Raw genomic sequence first — 24,271 nt, forward strand, 5'->3', positions numbered from 1 at the left:
CTCTCTCTCCTTCTCTCTCTCTCTCTCTCACACACACACACACACACACACACACACATACACGTGTGCATTCACGCTTGAGCACTCACACACACACAGAGAAATAGAAGGAGAGTAAACATGGAGCTACTGCTTTTACCATTCATCACTCGGAAACTATTGTCATGACTATCCTGTATCAGGTCAATTGACAGCACAATGATAGATAGAGAAGAGATTGAGATTTTTAACAATTTTAGCTTGCTTGACTCCACAATCAACACTCTTGGCACCAGCAGCCAGGAAATTAAAAGGTGAATTGCATTAGGAAAATCTGCTATCAGGGACCTCTCCAGAGTGCAGATGAGCAATGATGTCAGTCTAGAGGTTAAGGTGCATCTGATTCAGGCCATGGTCTTTGCAATTACTTGCTATGCATCAGAAAGCTGGACAGTGACTAAGAGTGACAGAAGAAGGATTGATGTCTTTGAGTTGTGGTGGTGGAGAAGAGTCTCAAACATACCATGGACCACCAAGAGAACTAACAGGTCTTCCCTGGAGAGGGTGAAAACAAGTTGATTCTTGGAGGCAAAATTTTGAAGCTCCGTCTGACATACTTTTGGCATGCTGCCCAGAGGGACCAGTACTTGGAGAAGGATATGATGCTTGGAAGGATAGAGGACCAGTGTAAAAGAGGAAGACCCTGGAGGAGATGAATTGGCATAGTAGTTGGGGTAATGAGGGTGGGTGTGTCAGAAATAGTGAGACTGGCTCAGGATAGAGCAGGGTTCAGAGGTATTATGCATAGGGTCACTATGAGTCATAAGAGACTTGATGGCACGTACCAACAACATCATCTTGCATCATCTTGCCTATCACCATGGCCATCACACCCTGTGTCCTTATTTATAACCGGTCTTATTTATTTGTAAAATAAGAACTCATTGCCAATGAGTTGGGTGGAAGGCTCTCACAGCTGACCCTCCAGCAGGTTCCTGAGGTTAAAATCACACAGTAGGAACTTGTCCATCTTTCTTCTGTAGAGCTGTTGGTGAACTTGAACTTCTAGAGAGGTTCAGCCTTTGGGTTAGCATTGCAACTCCTTACAGGCTAAACTGCCTAGGAGTCAATTCCAACTCACAGGGCTCAGAGCAGAATTGCTCCAAAGATTTTTAAATGGTTGATTTTGTGGAAGTAGATCACAGGCCTTTCTTCGGAAGTGTGGTTGAATGGATTACAAGTGCAGATCTTCCAGTTAACAGCAGAGATATCCACTGGTATCCCCACGGACCACGGTCCTTTACACCTGACTCAGGAGAAGCCAGGTGGGCTCCTGGGAGAAGCACAGCACTGGGCACCAGAGACCTTCCACTGCATGGCCTGGGGGAAGTTCTCCTCTCTCTGCCTCTCAGTTTCCTTTTCTGAAAATTGAAATGACCCAGGAGGTTTCTTCCAGCCACATCTGTCCACCATTGAGACCAAACACATGGCAAATTGTTAAATGAGAGCCAGGACTGGAAGTCTTCATAACGTGAGATGATCTGAAGCTGCTAGACTCGTGCTGATAGGGAGCTATGTGGTCTGCCAGAAATGAAGCGGGTCAGTGAATATCATCATCATCATCATCATCATCATCTCTCAGGGCTCCAGGCGAGGTCAGGCTCACATCACATGCAGAGAACAGAATGCTCGGCCTGGAGGTGGTTTGAGAACTTTCCACCGCAGAGGCCAGGGAGCAAGAAAATTCTCACGCTGCATCTGGGAGGCAGATGGAGAGATGGCAGAACCCCCATCCCACTCAACAGTCCCAGGGGAGCCCACAAGTCGCCTCCCTGCAGCCACCCCTGAAGATTCAGAGGAAGAATAGAGCCAGCCTGGGGAGCCCCCACACTGGAACTTGCTGGAAAGGAAGGTCCTGCCCCAGAGCCCCAGCTATGAGGTGACGTCTGGCTCTTACTCCATGTCATAAATTAGTTCTGAATCCAGGGCAGACAGCAAAGCAGGGCCTATGGGGCCCACAAGGCTTTGGTGACTGGAAAAGCACCTAAGATCCAGACCTCAGACTCCGTGCAGACAGACGGAGGCCCCGACAGGATGGGGCCTTCCAGGGAGCAAGAGTGAGAGCATTACTGCGGCCAACCACTATCGGGGAAACAAACTTGCCCAAGGCAGGCCCTAGACCCTTATTTATGTCAAGAAATCAGCAACAACAATTGTAATAAGAATGTTTCTATTGTTGTGTACCATCAGAACTGACTCACAGCTGTCCCTCCAGCAGGTTTTCAGAGGCAGTAAATCACATGGGAGGAGACTGCCCATCTATCTCTTGTGCAGCAGCTGATGGATCTGAACCGCATTTGTTTAGGTTGACCCTGTAATTCCTTACCACCATCAGAGCTCCCTAACCCAAGACTCCACTGCCAGGGAGTCGATCCTGACTCCTGGTGACCTTCCATCGGGTTTCCTGGGCTTTAAATCTGAGGAGGAGACAGTCCCTCTTTAGCCCATGGAGTAGCATCTGGTGGCTTCAAACCCTGATCCTTTGGTTAGAAGCGCAACCAATTACACACTATGCCACCAGAGCATCTTTTCATAATAACGTCTCATTATTGTTCCAGGCACTGTGACAGTACTTTAAGCACATGATTTTTTTTTCAGCCTCTACCATGGATTTTCTTTCTTTTTATTATTATACAAGTTTATTTACAAAATTGGAATACATTGTTTTCCAGAACATATTCTTCCAATTTCCCTCACCCCCACCCGTCAAATTGTACCACCCCATGATTAATCCCCCCTCCCCGTACACATCCTCATCCCTCTGCTTCCACCCTCCCCCACCCCCTTGGATCCTTATACTCATTCTATAATAATGGTTTTATACAATATTTGTCCTTGAGGGACTGAGTTAGTTCACTCAGCATAATGCTCTCCAGTCCTAGCATAATGTCTCTCCAGTATACGATTTTTAACCAATAAAACCACAAGGGAGATACACATTACTTCACAGATGAGGAAACTCTCACTCAAAAATTCATTGTCATCAAGTTGAAACATAGCTGATGTTCTATTTTGTTTCCAAGGCTGAACCGACTCACAGCTTGTCCCTTCAGCGGGTTTTCAGAGGCAGTGAATCACATGGGAGGAGCCTGCCCATCTTTCTCCTGCAGTCACCAAGGAGTCTAACCTTTGTGTTAGCTGTGCACCTCAGGACTCCCTCATGGACTGCTGGTGGATTCAAATCACCAATGTTTTGTTTAGCAGACCAACATTTAACATGATTCATCACCAGGACTCCATGTTTGTCTCCTGCTAAGTCAAAATACCATGGTCAAAGGATTTGAATGTGAGGCCTCACACACAGGCCTTGTTTACATTGGCAGTAACTGACTCATTTGAGCCATTTTGAAGTCCTTTAAAACGTTTAATCTGGCTCATGACTTTCTATGATCAACAGAATGCAGTAGACATTATGCAACTTCCAAGGCTAAGCTCAGGGGAAAATTGTGAGGATGGCACAGGATCAGTGAGGTTAGATCTGCTACTGCTCCGAGCTGTCACTATAAGTTGAAGTCTATGGCACCTAACTACAATAATAGCATGGGCAGAGCTCTCATGGCCTAGTGGTAAAGAACTATACTGCCAACCCAAAGGAACGAGGTTCAAATCCTCCAGCTGCTCCAAGGGAAAAGTATGCACAATCTCTTCCTTTGCAATTTACAGCCCCTGGACAGTCAGCTACAAGTTGGTTCTAACTTGATGGCACACAACAACAACAGCCCTTGAAGGACCCTGCAGCTTCCATCTTTGCCTCATGGGAATGTTATCCTGAGAATCACTACAGCAGAAGCCTGACTTGCCGACTGGAGAAGGAGACGTTGCATGGAGAGAAAGCAAGGATGCCCATCCAACAGCCAGCATCAATGGCAAAACCTGTGAATGAGACCAGCTTGGACCTGCCAAGTCAGCCAATCCTCCAGCTGAACAGACACAGCTCTGAGACACCAGCGAAACCATAGAGTCTTGAGAAAGAAGCTGTTGTTTTTAGTCCTCCAGCTCCAGGCTGGTTTGTGAGTGCCTGATACAGCCATTTGGTTACCAAGGGGATAAGGACCCTTTCGGCAGCTGTCTCTCCAGAGAAACCTGGTCAACTGGCCTCCTGGAATTTTTAAGGTCAGAGATTCCTGTCCTGACCACTACTGGCACCACCACCTCCAAAGCCTGACATCCCCCACAGTTAAGAGGGGTTATGGAGGAAGCACTGTATGAAGAACAAAAGGGAGCTGCAGGCCACTTTCCCCACTCAGACCCCTGGTCACCCTCACAGGTCACTTTGGGTCTTGGTAGTTACCCTTTCTTCCCAGCAATCCCTTACTTTCATTCTATAAGCTTATGTTTTATAAAGTAGACTCAGAGAGAGAGAGTCTTGAACCATGATTTCTCAAGGAAAGGTGGGTTATATGAATAGGAAATATATGAAACCAGGTCACACTCATGGAAGGGTGGGAACACTGCAGACACAAACATGCCCGTGACAGGAATGCTGAGGGCAGAGGCAAGCATCCTCATCCCATGGCCCTGGCCACAGCTGTTCTGAAAGACCTGCCAGAGGACAGCAGGGCCCCAGGGGTGTGCATGCCATCCTGACCTAGCAGCAGATGAACAATCAGCCAGGGGAAGAGTGACAGATGTGATGTCTCTCCTCATGCACTGCGCTGAAAAGATGCAGATGTGGACCTCAGGCCCCTCTAAAGGTGAGTCCTAAATGTTTCATCAGTGATACTGCTCACACACCTCCTGTGCCTTCCCAGGACCCCAGAGCAAGCCGAAGCTCCCAGATGAGACCAATTTCTCAGACATTTTTGCTGTTCCTTCCTCTCCCATGAAGGAGCCCTGGTACTGAAGCTGTCAAAATATTCAGCATCTAATCATCAATGGCTTGGATCCACCAGTGGCTCGTTGAAAATATATGAAAACAGGTCATGCTCATGGAAGGGTGAGCAGTTTGCTTCTGTGGTGATTTTCAGCCTTGGATACCCTGCGGGCAGTTCTACACTGTCCTCCAGGGTCACTGTGGTCCAAATTGATGTCTGTGAACTTGGACTTTTGGTTTTCTTTCCATGGGGAGGTGGGACGACTTGCCATTTCCTACATGCTAGAAGATGTACAATTCTCCTTCCTGCAAAATGTAACTCATAAACCAGAAAGACAATTTACTCAATTAAAAAAAGTGAACTTGACTAGGCATTGCTCCAAAGAAGATAGACACGTGCAAAGAGCATGGGGGGAAAAGATGCAACGTCATTAATCACTGAAGAGATGCAGATCAAAATCATAGTGAGATACCATTTCACAGCCAAGAGGAGGATCAGAACTGGGAAAATAGCAAATATTGGCAAGGATGTGGAGAAACAGGAACTCCCACGCATTGCTATGGGCATATATATAATATGGTTCAGCCACTGAAGGAAAAAATATGGCGGATCCTCAAAAAGTTAACCATAGGATCACCACATAATCGAACAATGGCAGCCACCCCAAAGAACTCAAAGCAGATACTCAGATAGATAGATAGGTATCTAGTAGCATTCACTAGGCATCTAATAGCATTATCATCAATACCTTTTCACTGTCCTTCACTGTCTCAAGTGCCCATCAAAAAACAGATAAGCAAAATATTACATAGCCATACAATGGAGTATTATTTCAGCTGTAAACGGAAATGAAGCTTGTCACATAATGCAACATGCATGAACCTTGAAAATATTATGCTGAGCTAAATAGGCCAGGCACAAAAAGACAAATATTGCATGAAATATCTGAAATATGCAACTGCATAGAAACCTAAGTAGATTTGTGGTTACCGGGGATTAGAGGAAGAAAAGAGTAGAGGGTTATTGCTTAACGGGTACCCAGTTCCTTTTTGAGGTGATGAAAACGTTTTGGAATTAGACAGAGGTTATGATCACACAACATTGTGAGTGTAATTAATGTCATTGAAAATGGACAAAATGACAAATTTTGCTATACTTCTTATACTATAATTAAAAAAAAAACTTTTAATGTTCATGTTTTTTATCATTTGTCTTGGAAAAACTCCTATTGATCCTTTGAAACCTATCCCAAATGCCCCCTCTCCAGGGAACTTTCCTAAGACCTTTCATTCTGTGACTATCCACTGAGTTCATCGTGCTTTCTTGCATTCCCCAAAAGCACTGTGTGGTTTGTGTTGTTATGTGCTTTCTTATGAGGACGTCAGCTTTTCCTTTCAACCCTTCTCTATGGGCATGAAGACGTGAGGTTCATCCCCACATCCCAGGGTGTGGCCTGGGACAACCACCCATGATTCTTAGCAGATGGTCCATTTGGCTTTCTGCTATTCTGGAAGGCATCTAGAATTATTGCAGACCACATGGTAACTAATACTCACTCTCTCATGCACAAGCATTCTGTAAAAGAGGCAGAGGGGAAAAGCCTTTGGCCACGCGAGGCTCCAGAGGTAGCCTCAGCTCCTGGACATAATCTTTGAAGCCTTCCTCAGGGTAATTACAACACAGTGAGCCATGTATCCCTTCAGTAGGAAGGACTCTGACAATATTTTCATTATTTATCACTGTGGTTTACTACTGATAGTTATTGTGTACTGTGGAGTTGGAACCACTCATAGCTAGAGAGGCAGTAAATTGCATGGGAGGAGTTTACCTTTCTCCCACAGAGTAAATGGTGAGTTTGAACTGCATGCTTTTGGATTAGCAGAACAACTTCTTACCACTGGTGGCCTAGAGGCAAGAAGCTGCACTGCAATCCCAAAGGCACATGGTTCGAAACCACCTGTTGCTCCCTAGGAGAAAGATGGGCCATTTCCTCCTGTGCAATTAAACTGCCTCTGAAAACCCACCAAAGGGTCAGCTCTGGGTTCAACTCAATGGTAATCAACAACAACAGGCCTCCAGAACTCAATAAAGTAGTCCCCAATTTTCAAGGCCCCATCCTCCAGCAAACCTGCACTTTATAGTAACACATTTAATTCTCCGAAACACCCCTAGTCAGTTGCTCTTCTGTTTTCCTGCAGATGAGGAATCTATGCACAGAGAGTTTTCGAGACCACAGAAAGTCGCAAAGCAGCTCTCCTTGACCCATGCTGGTCTCCTCACAATTACATGTCTTTTCCAGCACATTATGTCTGTAAAGTAGCTCCGATTGCTGAGTGGGTAAGGAGCTGCACTGCCAATCCAAAGGCAGGCAGTTCAAAACCACCACCTGCTCCAAGAGAGAAAGATGGGCACTCTCTTCCCATGCTATTTACAGCCTCTGAAAATGCACTGAAGTAACCTTCACAGGCAAGTCTTGAGATCTCATCTTCTGTTTTGTCGTTTTTCTTATTTTTTGGTAATGGCTTTATTTGCTGTTGCTGTTAGGTGCTGTTGGGTCAGTACGACTAACAGCAACTCTATGAACAGAAGACTGAACCCTGTTCTATCCTGCACCATTCTCACACTTCCTGACAAACAAGAGCCCGTTGTAGCCGTCACCATGTCAATTCACATGGTCAAGGGTCTTCCTCTCCTTCGCCGACCCTCTGCCCTTCCCTTTACTGAGATCTAGTTCACACGTAATACAATTAACTCATTTAATGTGAACCACTTAATGGATTTAGTGTATTCAGAGTCGTGCAGCTACCACTACAATGAATTTAAGAACATATGATCACCCCAGAGAGAAATGCCATACCCTTAAGCTGTCAGCCTCTAGCCCTTATAAGGTGACCCATTCTAGAGACAGAAGAATAGAGCTCGAAGAATTGGTGGCCCCTGCCCCTGCCCTCCACACAGCCTGCCAGGGCTCCATGTGATGTAACTCATCAAAATGTGGGATCTGCCGAGGAGAAAGCAGAACCAGATGCTGACAAATCTTACTAGTGTGGCTGCTCCTGCACCAGGCCGATTCGTGACTCAAAATACTGGATCCCGCCACTGCAGGGACAGCCTGATCAGGGCACCAGGAGGCAAAGTGGCACAGAGCAGGCCTGCAGGAGGCTGTGGTCTGGGTGGTAGAGGAGCCTCACCATCTCACCTGGGAGTAAGGACCACGTTCTTGAACCCTGTGCCCCATACCCCTCCAGAACCCACAGAGAACTGACTCCGTTCTCAGTGCCCATGTTCTTCCCAGGAATCCAGGGCCACAGACACTGGCAGAGGGGCTGACACTTCAAGAAGACCCAGGCCCCCCTCTGCCCACAGGCACTCAGACAGTGGACCTGAGAGGGTGTCACAGGTAAGGGGAAGAGCTCTGGCTTGACTGACAGGGCACCCTAGAGAAAGAAGGCTCTGTGAAGAGGTAACCCACTGGGTTACCCGATCTGGGGATTCTCAGGCCAGATAGCATCCCACCGCAGCTGCTGCTAATCCCAGAGGAGAAATCTGGGGAATAGAACCAGGCCTCCTGCCACATCCTTTATTTCTGGTTCTCAAAATCCTCAAGCCTGCCAGGGTCAGATGTTCTCTCCACTGGCCAGAAGCCCCAAACTTCTCCTTTAGATTTATTTTGTTTAGTCTTGAGCTAATACTGCCTCTTCCAGGGAGCCTTCCCAGGTGCTCTGGTCAAAATTAATTGGTCTCGCCATGGTACCTAAACAGGATTGCAGCCTGTCTGCTTCTGTGTCTGGGACCCCATTAGTCTAGGAACTTATCCAGGGCAAGGACTCTTACTTCCTCATTCCTGGGATTCACTCCCCGCCAACCACCACCAGCTGTGATACACAAAGGCTCTCCAGAAAAGTGGGTGGGAGGGGAAACCACTTTCAGGCATGAACTAACTACAGTGTATATAACATTCCCCAGCATCTCAGGGAACCAAGGGCGAAGGGCTCTGTAAGACGGGAGAAAGGGAGTACCAAGTCTCTCCCCATCACTGCAGGTTCCAGTTGGGAATGGAGACGGAGCCACCCATTTAGACATGGCACTTCTCTCTCACCAGAGTGCTGCGAAGCCAGGTAGCAACAAACTAGTCCAGAGAGCTGGGCTTGTTCAGCATGAATCTCACACAGGAATGTTCTCCTCTCTTCCTGCCTCTGCAGCCCTGCCTAGGCCTAGCACCAGCAGATCCCCCATAGCCATCAAAAAAGGGAAGAGTCCAGTTATAGGGCCCAGGTTTCAAACTCCCCCATCTGGGCTTGGTCATAGACAGTTCAGAGCTGGAAAAGGCCTGACTTCATCCAGGCCAGCCTCCTCCAGGCACCAAGGATGCAAGTGCCCACAGAGAGAGAGGAACTTACACAGGGTCACCCAGCCATGCAAAATGTCTCAAAACTGTCAGTCCAGCCCCTTTAACTAGAGCTGGCTGGCCCATCCTTGACTCGTATTGTCTTCCTTTCCCTCAAAGTCAGCTAGCCCAACCTGCCTAGCACTTCTTTTGGGTTGCATTTTTAAGATGCTCCATCCTCAGAATAGGAGGGGCCAGTCCTTTGAAAAGGATATCATTCTGGGGAAGGTGAAGGGGTCAGAGAAAGAGAGGAAGACTCCCAACTCGACAGACCAACACAGTGACCGCAGCAATGCATGTCAGACACGGTGAGCACGCCACCAGGCAGGTGGGCAAAGTTCAGACTTGTTGCTCATGGGGTCACTGTGGGTCGCAGTCAACTCGATGGCACCCAGCCACAGTGTCCTCAGTTCTAACATCAACTCCTGGCTCTAGGTTTCCTCCTGGAAGGAGTTACGTCCCACCCTCTGCCCCCAACAAATTTCCATTCATCCATCAAGGGCCCATTCAAATATTACCACTTTCGACACAAAAACCATCACCACTCTAATTTGCTGAGAGTCCACTGTGCTCCAACAAACCAATCAAGTAGATGCTAAAACTACAAGTGAGTGTCTCGCTCTGCCGAGGAGGAAGAAACTTTTCTTGCTATGAAGCAGGGGTATTACAACTTTAATTTGCTCCCTAAAAGATAATGTGGAAGTCCTAATCCTTGGGGCCTGGGAAGGTGATCTTGTTTGGAAATAGCTTTCTAAAAGTGTGATAATATGAAGCTAGGGCGTTCCGGTGGCCTAGTGGCACGAACCTGCACTGCAATCCCGAAGGCACACGGTTCAAGGCCTCCAGCTGCTCTGTGGGAGAAGGATGGGCAGTCTTATCTTTGTGATTAACTGCCTCTGAAAACCTGCCAGAGGGTTAGCTATGGGTCTGTTCCAACTCTAAGGTAAACAACAATATGAAGCAACATTGGAATCGAATGAGGCCTAATCTGTATGTCCAATGTCCTAATAGAAAGAGGAGAAGAGACACAAAAAGAAGCAAACATAGAGGGAAAGGGCCATGTGAAAGCAAAGGCAGAGATTGGGATGCTGGTAGTACAATTTCATGGTGGGGAGATGAATGGGATGAATATGTCTAAAATTTTTCCTTGTTATTGTTAGATTCTGTCACATCGGCCATCGACACCCTGGACAACAGAACAAAATGCTGCCCATTGCCTGCCCTGAGATCAGCAGATGATTGGATCATTATGGTGCACTGAACTTTCATTGATTGATTTCAGATTGAAATAGATTGCCATGTCTTTCTTCCTAGTCTTTCTTAGTAAGGAAGCTCCTCTAAAACTCTTAGCATCCAAGAACACACAAGCCTTTACTGACAAATGAGTAGTGGCTACACCTGAGGTGCATTGGCTGGCAGCCATACTTGAGCCCCGTGGACGAAAGGCAAGCATTCTACCACGAAACACCCAAAATGCTAGCCGAGACAAAGGTGGTGACAAAGGTCATCAGGAAGATGCCTCTGGAGGATGGAGATAGTGAGAAGGCCCTCCTATCCCAGTGAGAGAGAACCCATCCCCTTAGCCATCCTGTCTAACTCACCCTTCTTAAAGCTAAAGGTCAGAGGGTAGGCAGATCCTTGTTTGGGACACACTGGTGCATAACTGCTGTCACTGACAAAGTAGAGAGCCATGAAGAGCTGCCCACTGAGGCTGAGGGGCTGCCGTGCTGAATCCTGGGGGCCTGGTCTCCCTCACTGAAAACCAGCAGCAAACAGAAGGCAGCTCAGTGAGAGCTGAAAGTGAAGGCGAGAACCCACCCCGTGGCTTTCTGGTTTGCAATCCAGAGCCAACTGGCCTGGGTGGGGGGCAATCCCAGCATTGTGGAGACAGGGGAAGTGCCAAGATAGGGAAAATCAGAGTAGCCAGAAAGCCAGCAGGCTTTGGGGGGAAAGATCCATGGGAGAAAATGCTGGTTCTGAAAACATGCTGGTGAGTCACTTTTGAGCTGGCTCTGACACAAATTAGTTCCCAGGAAGAAAGTGATGGTGAGAATAACAGTGCCTAATGCAGAGGGAGCTCTGGTAGCCTAGTGGCAAGAAGCTGCACTATAATCTCAGAGGTGCACGGTTCAAATCCACCAGATGCTCTGCTGAGAAGGCGGAACAATCTCCTCCTGTACCAGTCAGATCCGTTCTAATCCAAAAACGATTAGAACAGCACATCAGCAGAGAATTGCCGGAAGTCCAGGCTGGGTTTAGAAGGGGTCATGGTACTAGGGATATTGTTGCTGATGTTAGATGGATCTTAGCTGAAAGCAGAGAATACCAGAAGAATGTCTATCTGTGTTTCATTGATTATGAAAAGGCATTTGACTGTGTGGATCATAACAAACTGTGGCTGACTCTGAGAAGAATGGGAATCCCAGAACACTTGATCATTCTAATGCGAAACCTATACTTGGACCAAGAGGCAGTAGTCAGAACAGAGCAGGGTAACACTGCATGGTTCAAAATTGGGAAGGGTGTACGCCAGGGATGCATCCTGTCTCCATACCTTTTCAACATGTATGCAGAGAAGATTATCTGGGAGGCTGGGCTCTATGAGGAGAATTGTGGCATCAGGATTGGTGGAAGATCTATTAACAATCTGCATTATGCAGATGACACAACCCTGCTTGCTGAAACTGAGGAGGACCTCATGCACTTGCTGCAGAGGGTCAAGGACTGCAGCCATCAGTATGGACTGAGGCTCAATGTCAAGAAGACAAAGATTCTCACCACTGGACCAATTGGCAGCATCAGGATGGATGGCGAAGAGATTGAGATTGTTCACAGCTTCAGTTTGCTCGTCTCCACAGTCAACACTCTTGGCACCAGCAGTCAGGAAATAAAAAAGAGTATCACGATGGGAAAGTCTGCTGTTAGGGACCTCTCTAAAGTACTCAGGAGCAACGGTGTCTCTCTGGAGACTAAGGTGTGCCTGATACAGGCCATGGTCTTTCCAATCGCTTGTTATGCATCAGAAAGTTGGACAATGACTAGGGAGGACAGAACGAGAGTTGATACAAACAGATTCATCTTGGAGAGGATTAAACCAAGCTACTCCTTGGAGGCAAGGATTCTGGGGCTTCGTCTGACATACTTTGGACATGTTGCCAGGAGGAACGGGTCCTTGGAGAGGGACATCATGCTTGGGAGGGTGGAGGGACAGCGCAGGAGGGGAAGACCCTCTATGAGATGGATTGATTCGGTGACTGGGTTAATCGGGATGGGTGTGTCGGATGCAGTGCGGTTGGCGCAGGATAGAGCAGGGTTTAGGGCTGTTGTGCATAGGGTCGCTATGAGTCGCAAACGACTCGACGGCACATAACAACAACAATGCAGAGGGAGCTCTGGTGGCCAAGTGGCAAGACGCTGTGCTGCACTTCCGAAGGCACACAGTTCAAGTCCACCAGCTGCTCCACAGTAGAAAGATGGGCAATCTCCTCCCATGCGATGAACTACCCCGAAAAACCTGCCAGAGGGTCAGCTATGGGCTGGTTCCAATTTGATGGTACACAATAACAACAACGCAGACAGGCCAACCTCTTAGCATTATCATGAGGGAAGGGACCACACCTGCCCAGACACAGCCATGTCCCCAGTGCCTAGAACAGTGCCGGGCACATGCCGTACTTATGTGCAGAGTGAATAGTCATTTTGTGCATAAAGGAATGAATCAAGGGGAGGTTAAGTAACTCATTTAAGTCCTCATATCTAGCAAACCTCAGTAGTCAGCCAGCAGAGTCCACCTCCTAAGCCCTGGGTTTGTCGGTCCTTAAAGGTCAACTAGGGAAACCATGGTCTGGATGGGTTGGTTACATGGATGAACAGATGGACAAGAGAAAGGAGCCATCCCTCCTGATCTACTCCGCATCGGCTGCGCTCTCTCTGGAAAGCAGCACAGTCCCTGACTTGGCCCTGGCCACAGCGTATTCACAGGAATCTCAAACACTGGGAAGCCAAGGAGGAGGCCATGGAGCCTGGCCCAGCCAGCCTGGGCCTGGACGGGGGAGTGGGGAGGGTGGGAGAACCCAGCTTGACAAGAGGCTTTCCCCTTACCAATCCGTCGCAATTGCTGATGGCAACAGCTGCCCCTGGCATGCCCGTGACGCCTCCGGTGTAGACACATTCCCGCTGCAAAGGTTGCCGGGACAGCTCCTGGAAGTCCTCCTGCCACTCCACCGGGGCTCCTGGCACCACCAGCCGCCGGTTGGGCCACAGGTGCAAGTGGAGCTCCTCTCCAAAAACAGTGACATTGAAGTAAAGGGAGTGGCGTCCCAGCTTGCCAGGATGTAGGGGCCTTCCATTAGGACGTGGGGGGCTGCGAGCCACCCGGGGGTGTCTGGACTGTGACAGTGGTGCAGGTGCACTGCCCACCACTGTGCTTCTTGCTGAGGCTGCTGCTGAGCCAGACACCACGTGGGAGAGGAAGCGGCCCTGAGAATCTGTGCTGCAGGGCACTGTCACACCGTAGTCACGAAACTTTCCAGAGAGGCGTAGTTCTGTTGGAAGTAAACAAGGAGTGACTTCAGGGAAGTGCATGCATAGGTAAGGAGAAGCCCAGAATACCAAGGAACGGGAGACTGGGAACCCTTCTTAGCCAGCAATCTGAATGTCTGCTGCATGGACCCCTTAGTCTAAGTTCATCTAGCTTCCTTCCAGAGCTTCCTGAGCCCTGGATGGCGCTCTACTCTTGGATGCTGTTGCTGTTATACCATTGAGTTGAACTGACTTGGAGCTGACATTACAGCGGGTTTTCAGATGCTGTAAATCACACGGGCGACTTTTTCATCTTTCTCCCAAGAAGCAGCTGGTGGATTTGAACCACATGTCTTTGAGTTGACTATGTGACACTTAACCACCAAGCCACCAGTGCTCCCTACACTTGGATGAGTGGTATTCAAATACTTGATGGGCATAACGTGTGCTCTCTAACCTCAGGATATCTTAAACTTTAAAAAAAACAAACCAAACAAACAAAAAACATGCAAAACAACCAAATCAGTTGTCATGGAGATGATGCTGTTACATTAGGGTGACCTCATGGGAACTCTGAAGGCTGAGTGACTCTGAAAACCTGTGCACGGGTCAGTTATGAGTTGGTTCTGACTCGACGGTACACAATGACAGCATGCGTGCAGAGCTGACCTGGGCTCCACAAAGTTTTCAAGGACTTGGCTTTTAAAGAGACAACCTGCCAGGCCTTTCTTCAGAGATACTCCTCGGTAGGTTCAAACCACCAGCCTTTGGGTTAGTACAACATGATTATTTGCACAGCTCAGGGACTCCTTTTGAAACTTTAGCAGAAAAAGGGAGGGACATAGCAAACAGAGCTCTGTCACTCTAACAACAGTGCCTAGGAAAGAAGTGAAATTCCATGAAAGCCCCCAGGGCAGGAGGAGAGCCAGATCCCTCCCAGTGAGACTGAAGTCACCAGCCTGCCAGGGGCAGGACCCTCCCCCACCACGTTCCCAAGAATGCAGCTGGCAAAACAAACACACCTAGAAACCCATGGGAGTGGGCACACGCCTCCTCAGAGAAAGGAGGAGCTGAAGAGAGAGGAAGGGAAGACACAGCTCTATGTTTTTCCAAGTTTAGAAAGAAAACTTTTTAAAGCAGCACAGAGGTTGCCCGAGCTTTCTCCATGGCCCAGACCCAAGATGGGTAAATATAGATCTTCAAAAATAAAAGAAGGCGCACAGGGGACCTGCCTACTGGCTGAATTGAGTGTGAGGTCATGGCCCCAGGCTCCAGGCTGCACTCCAGTGGCCGCCAGTGTCCTCACACACTTCTCCCTGAGATGGCCAGCCAGGCAGGAATGACAGTTCCCTGGCTTCCAGGACTGGTGATTCATTGACAGGAGTTGGAGAAGAATTTTCATTTCCACATCACCTCCTGCTTCACAGCACTGATAGAGCCCAGAAGCAATGTGATTGAACAATCACATCGCCTCAAGGTAGTTATGGGCTGGGGGTCTTATCCTTCCCTGTTTTCACTCATTCCAGCAGAAGACCCATGAGATTACTGTAAAATGGACCCTCTTTGGTACATGCACAGAGCTCAGAAGTCAGCAGGCACCCTGTCTGGAAAGAGATGGAGCTTCCTGCCACGTCCAGAGCCATCAGTAGGGGCAGGGTGACCCCACTCTGCAAGGTTAGGGCAAAGTGTGTGGGTGTCTGCGCGTGTGTGTGAGCGTGTGTATGTGAGCCTGTGATCAGGTGGCGGAAGGGAAGTGTGTGCGTGTGCTTTTGTGCATAAGGGTGAGTGCTCTTGTGTTCCTTGGTATGGGGTGTCCACCTGCCACCCTTGGGTGCAGTTAGTCTGTCAGGCAAACACACAAAAATGCACCCAAGTTGGAGACGAAATGATACACAGAAGAGAGAAGCAGGTACTGAGAGAGAGCTGTAGAGAGTAACACTGAGACTGAAAGAAACACGGTCGCTAAAAAGCTGCTCAACATTCCCACCTCACTTTTCCAAACCCTGTCCGGGATCTCTCTGTCCCTCAGTGTCAGGAAGGGATGAGAAAACCCTGGGCAGCACTGGTGGCACGCGAAGAAGGAAAGTGACCTCAGCGCCAGCATGCCTCCCGCCCGCTGGAACCCTCTCCTCCTCGGTCACGCTCCCCAGGGCCTCTGCGTCCTGCGTGCACCCCTGGACCCTGCGCGCCCGCACGCACCTGGGTTTCGGCCGCCCGCCGCGGCGCAGAGCGCGCAATGCAGGGGCAGCAGGCAGGCGAGCAGTGCGCGGAGCAGAGCCATGTGGCTGCTCTGGGGCGCGGGCCGGGCGGGAGACCGAGCGCAGAGGGCCGGCTACCGGCGCGGCGCGGTGGGCTGCCCGAGAGCCGCCCGGCGGGCCTCCTCCTTGGCCGTCTCCTCCGCGGTCTTCCGCTCCTGCCTGACCTGCTCCAGCCCCCTGTGCGGCGTCGCCTCCTGAACCGCTGGTTCCGGGCTCCAGATGCTGTAGGCGGGGGAGCCTAGTGGCTGCAGCGCCAGCGTCACTGTGCCGACTGGCCGCCAGTCCGCCCGCGCTATGAAGCTCCGGGACTCGGCAGGAGCCGGGCCAGGGGGCGGTGGGGCTGGCCGGGGGTGGGCACACCGGGCTAGGCGGGGCCGGGAGCGGGTCGGGACGGGGACGCCAAGGCCCGGGGGCGGGGCTGGGGCTCCGAGGGGCGTGAGGCCTGGCCCAGATCGGAAGTGCCACGCGAGCCAGGATAGGGGCGCCCAGCGCAAAGGGTGAGTGTTCTTTCTGTAAATCACTCTTCTCTGGCCCCTGCACCTCCCTTGCTCGGCCTGGAGACTGATTCTCCACCTCTCACCAGTTCGCTGTTCTAGCCACTGGCTAAGGTATGGCTCAGTGCATTGGGGAGAAAGACGCCGAGCCTCAGGAAGAGAGGACCTCTGCCCCTTTGGTTCTCATGGTGGCCTCCATGCCACACTAACCATTGTGTCCTCTCCCCCAACCCCGTCTCTCCACATTGCAGACTACAACTCTGAGCCTCCCTGTGCAAGAAGTAGCAAGCGTCCTGTAGTTATTGGTATGGACCATCTAGTCATTTGTACAACAGCTCTGAACCCTATTCTATCTTGAGCCAATTTCATTGTTTCCAACACATCTACCCCCATTACGCCAGTCGCTGAATCAATCTAGCTCTTCCAGAGTCTTCCTCTCTTGTGCCGTCCCTCTACCCTCCCAAGCATGATGTCCCTCTCCAAGGAATGGTTCCCTCTTTGCAACATGCCCAAAGTATGTCACATGGAACTTCAAAATCCTTGCCTCCAAGGAGCAGCCTAGTTTCACCCTTTCCAGGACGAATCTGTTCTCCTAGCAGTCCATAGTATATTCAATACTCTTCTCCAGCACCACAACTCAAAGACATTGATTCTTCTTCTATCATCCATAGTCATTGTCCAGTCTTTGATGCACAGCAAGTAATTGCAAAGGCTATGGTCTGAATCAGGTGCATCTTAGTCTCTAGACTGACATTTCTCTTCAGTACTCTGGAGAGGTCCCTGACAGCAGATTTTCCCAATGCAATTCGTCTTTTGATTTCCTGGCTGCTGGTACCACAAGTGTTTATTGTGGAGCCAAGCAAGCTGAAGCTGTTAACAGTCTCAATCTCTTCTGGTATCATGATGCTGCCAACTGGGCCACTGGGGCAGTTGGCAAGCATCCTGTTGTTGTTATGTGCCATCGAGTCCCTTTTGATCATAGCGACCCTATGTATGTACAAGAGCTCTAAATTCCCTTCTATCCTGTGCCAACCTAGCCATCTCAAATGCACTCATTCCCACCACTACAGTCACAGAATCGATCCATCTCATCGAGGGTCTTCCTCTCCTTCACTGCCCCTCCACTCTGCCAAACATGATGTCCCTCTCCAAGGACCAGTCCCTCCTTGCAACATGCCCAAAGTATGTCAGACGTAGCTTCAGAATCCTTGACTCCAAGGAGCAGACTGGCTTCACCTTCTCCAGGACAAAACTGTTGTTCTCCTAGCAGTCCATGGTATGTTCAACACTCTTCTCCAGCACCACAGCTCAAAGGCATCAATTCTCTTTCTATCATCCCTATGTCCAACTCTCTGATGCACAGCACATAATTGCGAATAGCCTGGATCGGGTGCACCTTAGTCTCCAGCCTGACATCGTTGCTCTTCAGTACTCTTGAGAGGTCCCTCACAGCTGACTTTCCCAATGCGATTCGTCTCTTGATTTCCTGGCTGCTGTTACTAAGAGTATTGACTGTGGAGCCAGGTAAACAAACTTGACTATCTCAGTCTCTTCACCATCCATACTGATGCTGCCAATTGGTCCAGTGGTGAGAATATTTGTTTTCTTGCTGTTGAGCTTCGATCCATATAGGAGGCTGCAGTCCTGCTAGGAGTAAAATGGGTTGGGAGCCCTTAGTTTCCAGTCAGAGAGCTCTGATTGAAACCTAAGTTCTGGGCCTTGGTTTTTCTCATCTGCAAAATGGACACTGGAGTTAATCATGCCCACATATGAGGTCATAGAATGAAACACTGCTGGCTCCTGCACCATCCTGTCAGTCTCCCAGTTATTGCTAAGCTGGCAGCCACTGCAGCAACACATCTCATTGAGGCTCTTCGTCCTTCCTGCTGACCGTCTACCATGCATGAAGTCCTTCTCTAGGATCTGGCCTCTCATAATAATATGCCCAAAGCATGTGAGACAAATTCTCACCATCTTTGCCTTTAAGGAGCATCCTGGCAGCACTTCTTAAAAGATAAATTTATTTATTCCCCTGGAAGTCCACGGTAAACTCAATATTCTTAAAAATTGTAATACCATAATAAAAATGGAAATTGCTGCAGTTTGAATCAAGCTTACCTTAGTCCTCAAGGTGACATCCTTACTCTTTAACATTTTAGACCCTTGGCAACTGCTTTGTCATAGTAATCCCTTGTTTTGTTCTATTGCTATAATCCAAACACAATGGAGTGCTAAAGTGCAGAGTAAACCAAACCAGTTGCCATGGAGTGACTGACTCATGATGACCTCACATGTTATAGTGGAGAGCCAGTTCATAGTTTTCTTGGCAGTGGTTTTAATAAAAGCAGATTTTCCAGGCTTTTCTTCCATGATGTCACTAGATGGATTCAAATTGCCAACCTTTAGATTGTTGTTGTTGTTTTTATATGCTGTCGAGTGGTATACTATACCACATGGCGACCCTATGAACAAGAGCTGTGAACCCTGTCCTATCCCAAGCCACTCTCACTGTCTCTGAAACACCTGTTCCCATTGCCACAGTCACTATATCAATTCATCTCTCCCAAGGTCTTCCTCTCCTTTGCTAACCCTCCACCCTTCCAAGAATGATGTCCTTCTCCAAGGACTGATCCCTTCTGGCAACATAACCAAAGTATGTGAAGTGGAACTTCAAAATCTTTGCTTCCGAGGAGCAACCTGGCTTCACCTTCTCCAGGACAGACTTGTTTGTTCTCTTGGCCATCCATGGTATGTTGAGGACTCTTCTCCAGCACAACTCAAAGACATCAGTTATCCTTCTCATTAGTCATTGTCCAGCTCTCAGATGCATAACAAGCAATTGAGAAAACCATGGCACAACTTGGTCTCTAGATTGACCTTGTTGCTTCTTAGCATTCTGGAATGGTCCCTGACATCAATGTTTCCTAAAGCAATTCATCTTTTGATTTTCTGACTGCGGATGCCGAAAGTGTTGATTTTGAATTCAAGCAAAATGAAATTAGTAACAACCTCAATCTTTTCTCTATCTATCATGATGCTGCCAGTTGGCCTGGTGGTGAGAATCTTAGTTTTCTTGATGTTGAGATGCAATCTATATTGAAAACTGCAGTCTTCCATCTTCTGCAACAAATGCTTCAAGTCCTCCTCAGTCTCAGTGAGCAAGGTTGTGTCATCTGCATAACATGTGTTATTGATGAATCTTCCTCCAATCCTGATGCCACGTTCTTCTTCATAAGATCCAGCCTCCCAGATGATCTGTTCTGAATATAGTCACGTATAGATCTTTTGTGCCTCTCGAGGACCTATGGCAGGTCAGAAGTAATCAGTGATAATAACTGTCCATTTACAGTCCAGGTAGCAAAGCAATTGCCACAGCCCAAGGTGGGAAGAGCCAAGAGGTGGGGAAATGGGAGTGGTGCTGAGAAGCAATGATGCTCTGTGAGTGCTGAGACCAGTCAGTAGTCTGAGTCCAGCCCCAGCCCACAGAAGGCCGGTGTGTTTGTTCTATTCTGCACACCAGTGCTGCTCCAAACGATCCAGAAGTGGGAACTGGAGAAAGAAGGTAATGAGGCTGGTTTTGTTTTGTTGTTTGTTTTTAAAGGACTGTAGAATAAAAAATCTTTGTGTGAAGTACATTTAAAAAAAACAAAATAACTTCCTGGTTTTGAATCCTGACACTTAGATGTGGGGATTTTTGAAAAGGAAGCTGATTTGTGCACTGAAATTCTCTGAATAGACGTCTCTTGAGACTTCCTGGACCCCTAAAAGGAAAAAAAACCCCCACAGATTCCTGCATGTTTCCTACTGGCTTCCACAGTTGTTCACTTGCCTGTTTTCTCTCTTCTCATGGGTGAAGGGGGGTTGGGGGGGTCTTCATATTGGTGACCTCAGCACCTGGCTCAGGGCCATGTGGCAGTGCTTGTAAGCAACGTGAAGTGGTGTCAAGGTTCTGGAGAGCCAGTGAAGAGGTTCCGAGTGCTAAAATGACAAGTCAGGCCTCACAGCCAGTAGTTGCAGAACTCGGTGTTAGACGCTGAAAAGTGGAATTTTCCTCACTGAACTTTGCTAAGTACAAGCCAAGCAGCCCTGAGCAAGTCATTTGCTTCTGTGAGTTCCTCACCTGTCCAAGGGGATCATCAGGGTCAGGGGAGTGATGCACATGAACTGTGAATTTCTGTGGAAATGCAAACTTTACTATATCCAAGCAGGTCAGAACACCTAGGTTTTGGGAAATTTATTTTCTCCCCACCTTCAGCCACCCAATTTTTCTTCCAGGGGGACAGACTTGGAGGGAATGAGCTGGTACTTCATAGAGGGTGTGTTTCTGACACTGCAGGGGAGAATACAGGTGCCTTAGATAGAGGTCAGCTATGTGACCAGAGGAAGGTCTCAGTTTACTCAACAGTAAAGTTGGCATGGGGTATTGGATTAGAAGTGGACTTAGAGGCCCTTTAGTTCCAATCATCTGTTGTTGTCAGTGTTTAATATTGAGTTGGGATCAACTCATAACCAACTTCCCAGCAGGTTTTCAGAGGCAGTAAATCCCATGAGCGTTTATTGTCCATCTTTCTCCTGCAGAGCAGCTGGAGGATTAGAACTGAGTGCCTTTGGATTGCCCTCACTACTAGGCCACCAGAGCTCCGCCAACTCTCTAGTTTTGTTTATACTGAAAAGAACAGGGCTCAGAGGCTGAGAGGTGCTTTTCCTCCTCAGCATTAAATCCTGGGGTATTTTACCTCAACCCACTCTCAGTCTCTCTTGAAATGCCACCACAGGAGCCTTCCTGTGACCTTCAGCTCTACCCACTTGGCCTGCGTGTACCGGGGATCCTCCTGAGTCGTTGTTCTAGTTGCCAGCCTTCTGTCTGCTGCCTGGGAGGCCACTCAAAGTCAGTCATCGTTCCTTGCCAAGCTCCCACAGGAATACTCCCTCTTCTCAACCTCCCTGAGCTCTGTCCTTCCCTGAAGCCGGTGTCCTCACTGTTGTCCCTGCCCCTTTTAACCAGAGCACATTTCTCTTTCCAGTCTTCCCTGGCCTTTAAGCTTTCAAGGGTATTCATGTCATCTTCCCACCCCTTATGGTATTCACATCCTGCAAATTTCTTGCTTTCTCCAAACCCCTCCCAGCACCCTGTACCCTGCACTGAGAGAATGTTGAAGAAGTGTTGGGGCTACTGCTTTCAAGAGAAATGCCTAACCTATTTTCTCCTGTGGTAACTCCCAAAACTAGAGACTCAGAACCCTTACCTCACCTCCCTAGGAAGGTCCCAAGCTGTTTTGACTCTGTTCTTTTTTTTTCTTTCTTCAAACCTAAGATAATTTACAAAGTAAATTGAACACTTTACAATGGATGAAGAGATGAGTGTATAAAAAAAAAAAAAAGAATAACGGAAATTTTGTTCATCTTTAGAAACAAGCCACTCAGCCCTGTTGCTACCTTTTTGGCCCGAACTGAACTGTACTCCCGTGGCCCAGCTTCCTAACAAAGCCTTCCTCAGTGGGAAAAGGCTTGGACACACAATACTTGCCAACAAAAGCAAGCATTGTAGCCTGGGGGCAGGGGTGGGGAGGGAGAACTAACTCCAGTAAAGATTTGCTCTCTCTGCTTACCAATGGCTGACTCCAGAGAAGACCCAGGCCCACTGCTCATGAGTCAGGCCTTTGGAGTCCCTGCTGTAAAGAGGGGATGGGAGAAGGTAGGCCGGCTCAGGCCCTAGAGCTTTCCTGGGATGGTTTCGTTTTTGTCATTAGGGCTCACCAAGTCAGCTCTGAGTCATAGCAACTCTATGTACGCTGGATCAAGACCTTGCTATCCCCTGTGCTATCCCCTCGGCCTCGTTGTGCTTAAGCCCATCGCTGTGGTCACTCTGTCCGCCTGCTTCTTAAAGATCTGTCTAGTATGGAGAAAATTAACCATCTGCATTTCACTCTATGACTTTTCTGTTCTTTTCCCACAGGATCTCCACTCCATAGCTGGGAAAACTGAGACACTGAGTTGGGAAGTCATCTCATCCGAGATCACTGACAGGAGGGCTAGAATCAAGCCTTCCAACTGGGGACATTCCTGTCCCACCTCTTGCAGAAGATTTGCACTTTTGAAGGAGCTCTGGTGGTAAGAAGTAGTGCTGCAATCTAGTGGTAAGAAGCTGCGCTGCAATCCAAAAGGCATGAGGTTCAAATCCACCAGAAGCTCTGTGAGAGGAAGATGGGCAATCTCTTCCTGAGTGATTTTACTGCCTGGGGTTTTTGTTGTGTGTTGTGACCCATAGCTGACCCTTAGCTTGATCCTCAGCTAATCTATGGGAGGGTCAGGTATGGGTCACTTTCAACTTGATGGACACAACAGAATCAGACTCTGTATTTTCACTAGAGCCCTAGGGGATTCTTGTGTAGAAGTAAGATTTCCCCTACTCCCTCCCAAAAAAGCACTGTTTCTTTAGTTACAGAATCCTAGCCTCTCAGGGGAATTAGGAAGAGGAATTGTTTTCAATCTAGGGCCATCTGTAACGTTGATTTGTTTTCACTCAACAAATTAGCAAGTGGCACCGTGGACCTGGAGCTGGTAAAGTCATTACTATGTTGCCTCTCTTTCTGCTAGGTCAAGAACGCCTCAGTCACTGCTCCTTTAAGAATCCTGAATTTAGGATTTTCAACGTTAACTTCTCTCCCTTCAGTTTCTGAAGGTCTGAAGTCAATTGGTAGCGTAATAGACAGGCTTGTAATTGTGGTTTCAAGGGATTGATCAAATTTCTTCTTCACTTCCGCCCCCTAAAGGAGTCGGCTGCCTCTGCAGCTTTCGACCCGGTCGTAGCCTGCAGGATCACGTGTGTACACCTGGGGGCCCCATTCTCCCTTTGTTCGCAGGAGTATCTTAGTAACATCCAAGAAGCCTCCTTCCACCACCATGTGTTTTTACAGAGGTTATAAGAAATACAGGCAGATCCAAAAACCTACCATTGCCACGTTGATTCTGATCCATAGCCACCCTCCCCTGGTTTCCCAGAGGGAGCCCTGGTGGCCCAGTGGTAAGAAGTTGCACTGTAATCCCAAAGGCATGTGCTTTGAATCAACCAGCCGCCCCTGGGAAGAAGGAAGGGCAATCTCCTCCTGTGCCATTTACTGACCTGAAAACCTGCTGGAGAGGGCCAGTTAATGGGTCAGTTCTGACTCAATGGCAAACAATGACAAATGTGTATCTTGTTGTCTACACATCTTTCTTTCTCAGAGGTGCTGGTAGCTTCAAACTGCTGACTTTTCTGTTAGCTGCCTTGGACACTCTGTTGCCAGGTCCCCCATAACAAGAATATATTCTGTGATTTTACATAAGGATTACCTGGGATCTTATTAAAATGTAGATACTGATTCAGTACAACTGAATTGGAAAGGCAACTTCTTAGCAGGGGATTCAAACAGGAATGTGGGTTGTTTGTGTCAGGTACACACATGAGTCAACTGTGACTCATGGCGACCCCATGAACAACAGACGGGAAGCTTGTCCTATTCTGTACCATCCCCATGACCCCCACTAAGCTCAAGTCCATCCACAGACTGGTTCTTGACATCAGAGGACTCTTCACATGGTGCAAATGGCCAACACAATTAGTTGCTCATCAGAAGGTTGGAAGCTCGAGTCCATCCAGAGGTGCCTCATAAGAAAGGCCTGGCAAACTACTTCAGAAAAATCAACCATTTAGATGGTAACGGGGTACATATATATATTTTTTTAATATATTATACATATAATTATATATTATACATA

The 24,271-nt window shown here is 48.3% G+C and overlaps 1 protein-coding gene across 1 annotated transcript in view; it reads right to left on the reverse strand.

The window, feature by feature from the left end:
* Window positions 1-16,042, reverse strand: part of ADAMTS14 (ADAM metallopeptidase with thrombospondin type 1 motif, 14) — a 96,643-nt gene extending 80,601 nt beyond the window's left edge. Inside the window, exons 1-2 of the mRNA XM_006889041.1 lie at window positions 15,961-16,042; window positions 13,342-13,784 (exon numbers count right to left, since the gene is read on the reverse strand). Of these exons, the coding sequence (XP_006889103.1) occupies window positions 13,342-13,784; window positions 15,961-16,042 (525 nt within the window). The remainder of the gene's footprint in view (window positions 1-13,341; window positions 13,785-15,960) is intronic.
* Window positions 16,043-24,271: the final 8,229 nt, after the last annotated feature.

This window comes from Elephantulus edwardii, unplaced genomic scaffold, assembly GCF_000299155.1.
Source record: "Elephantulus edwardii isolate Elephantulus edwardi_28Jun2011 unplaced genomic scaffold, EleEdw1.0 scaffold00074, whole genome shotgun sequence".
Lineage (NCBI taxonomy): Eukaryota > Metazoa > Chordata > Mammalia > Macroscelidea > Macroscelididae > Elephantulus > Elephantulus edwardii.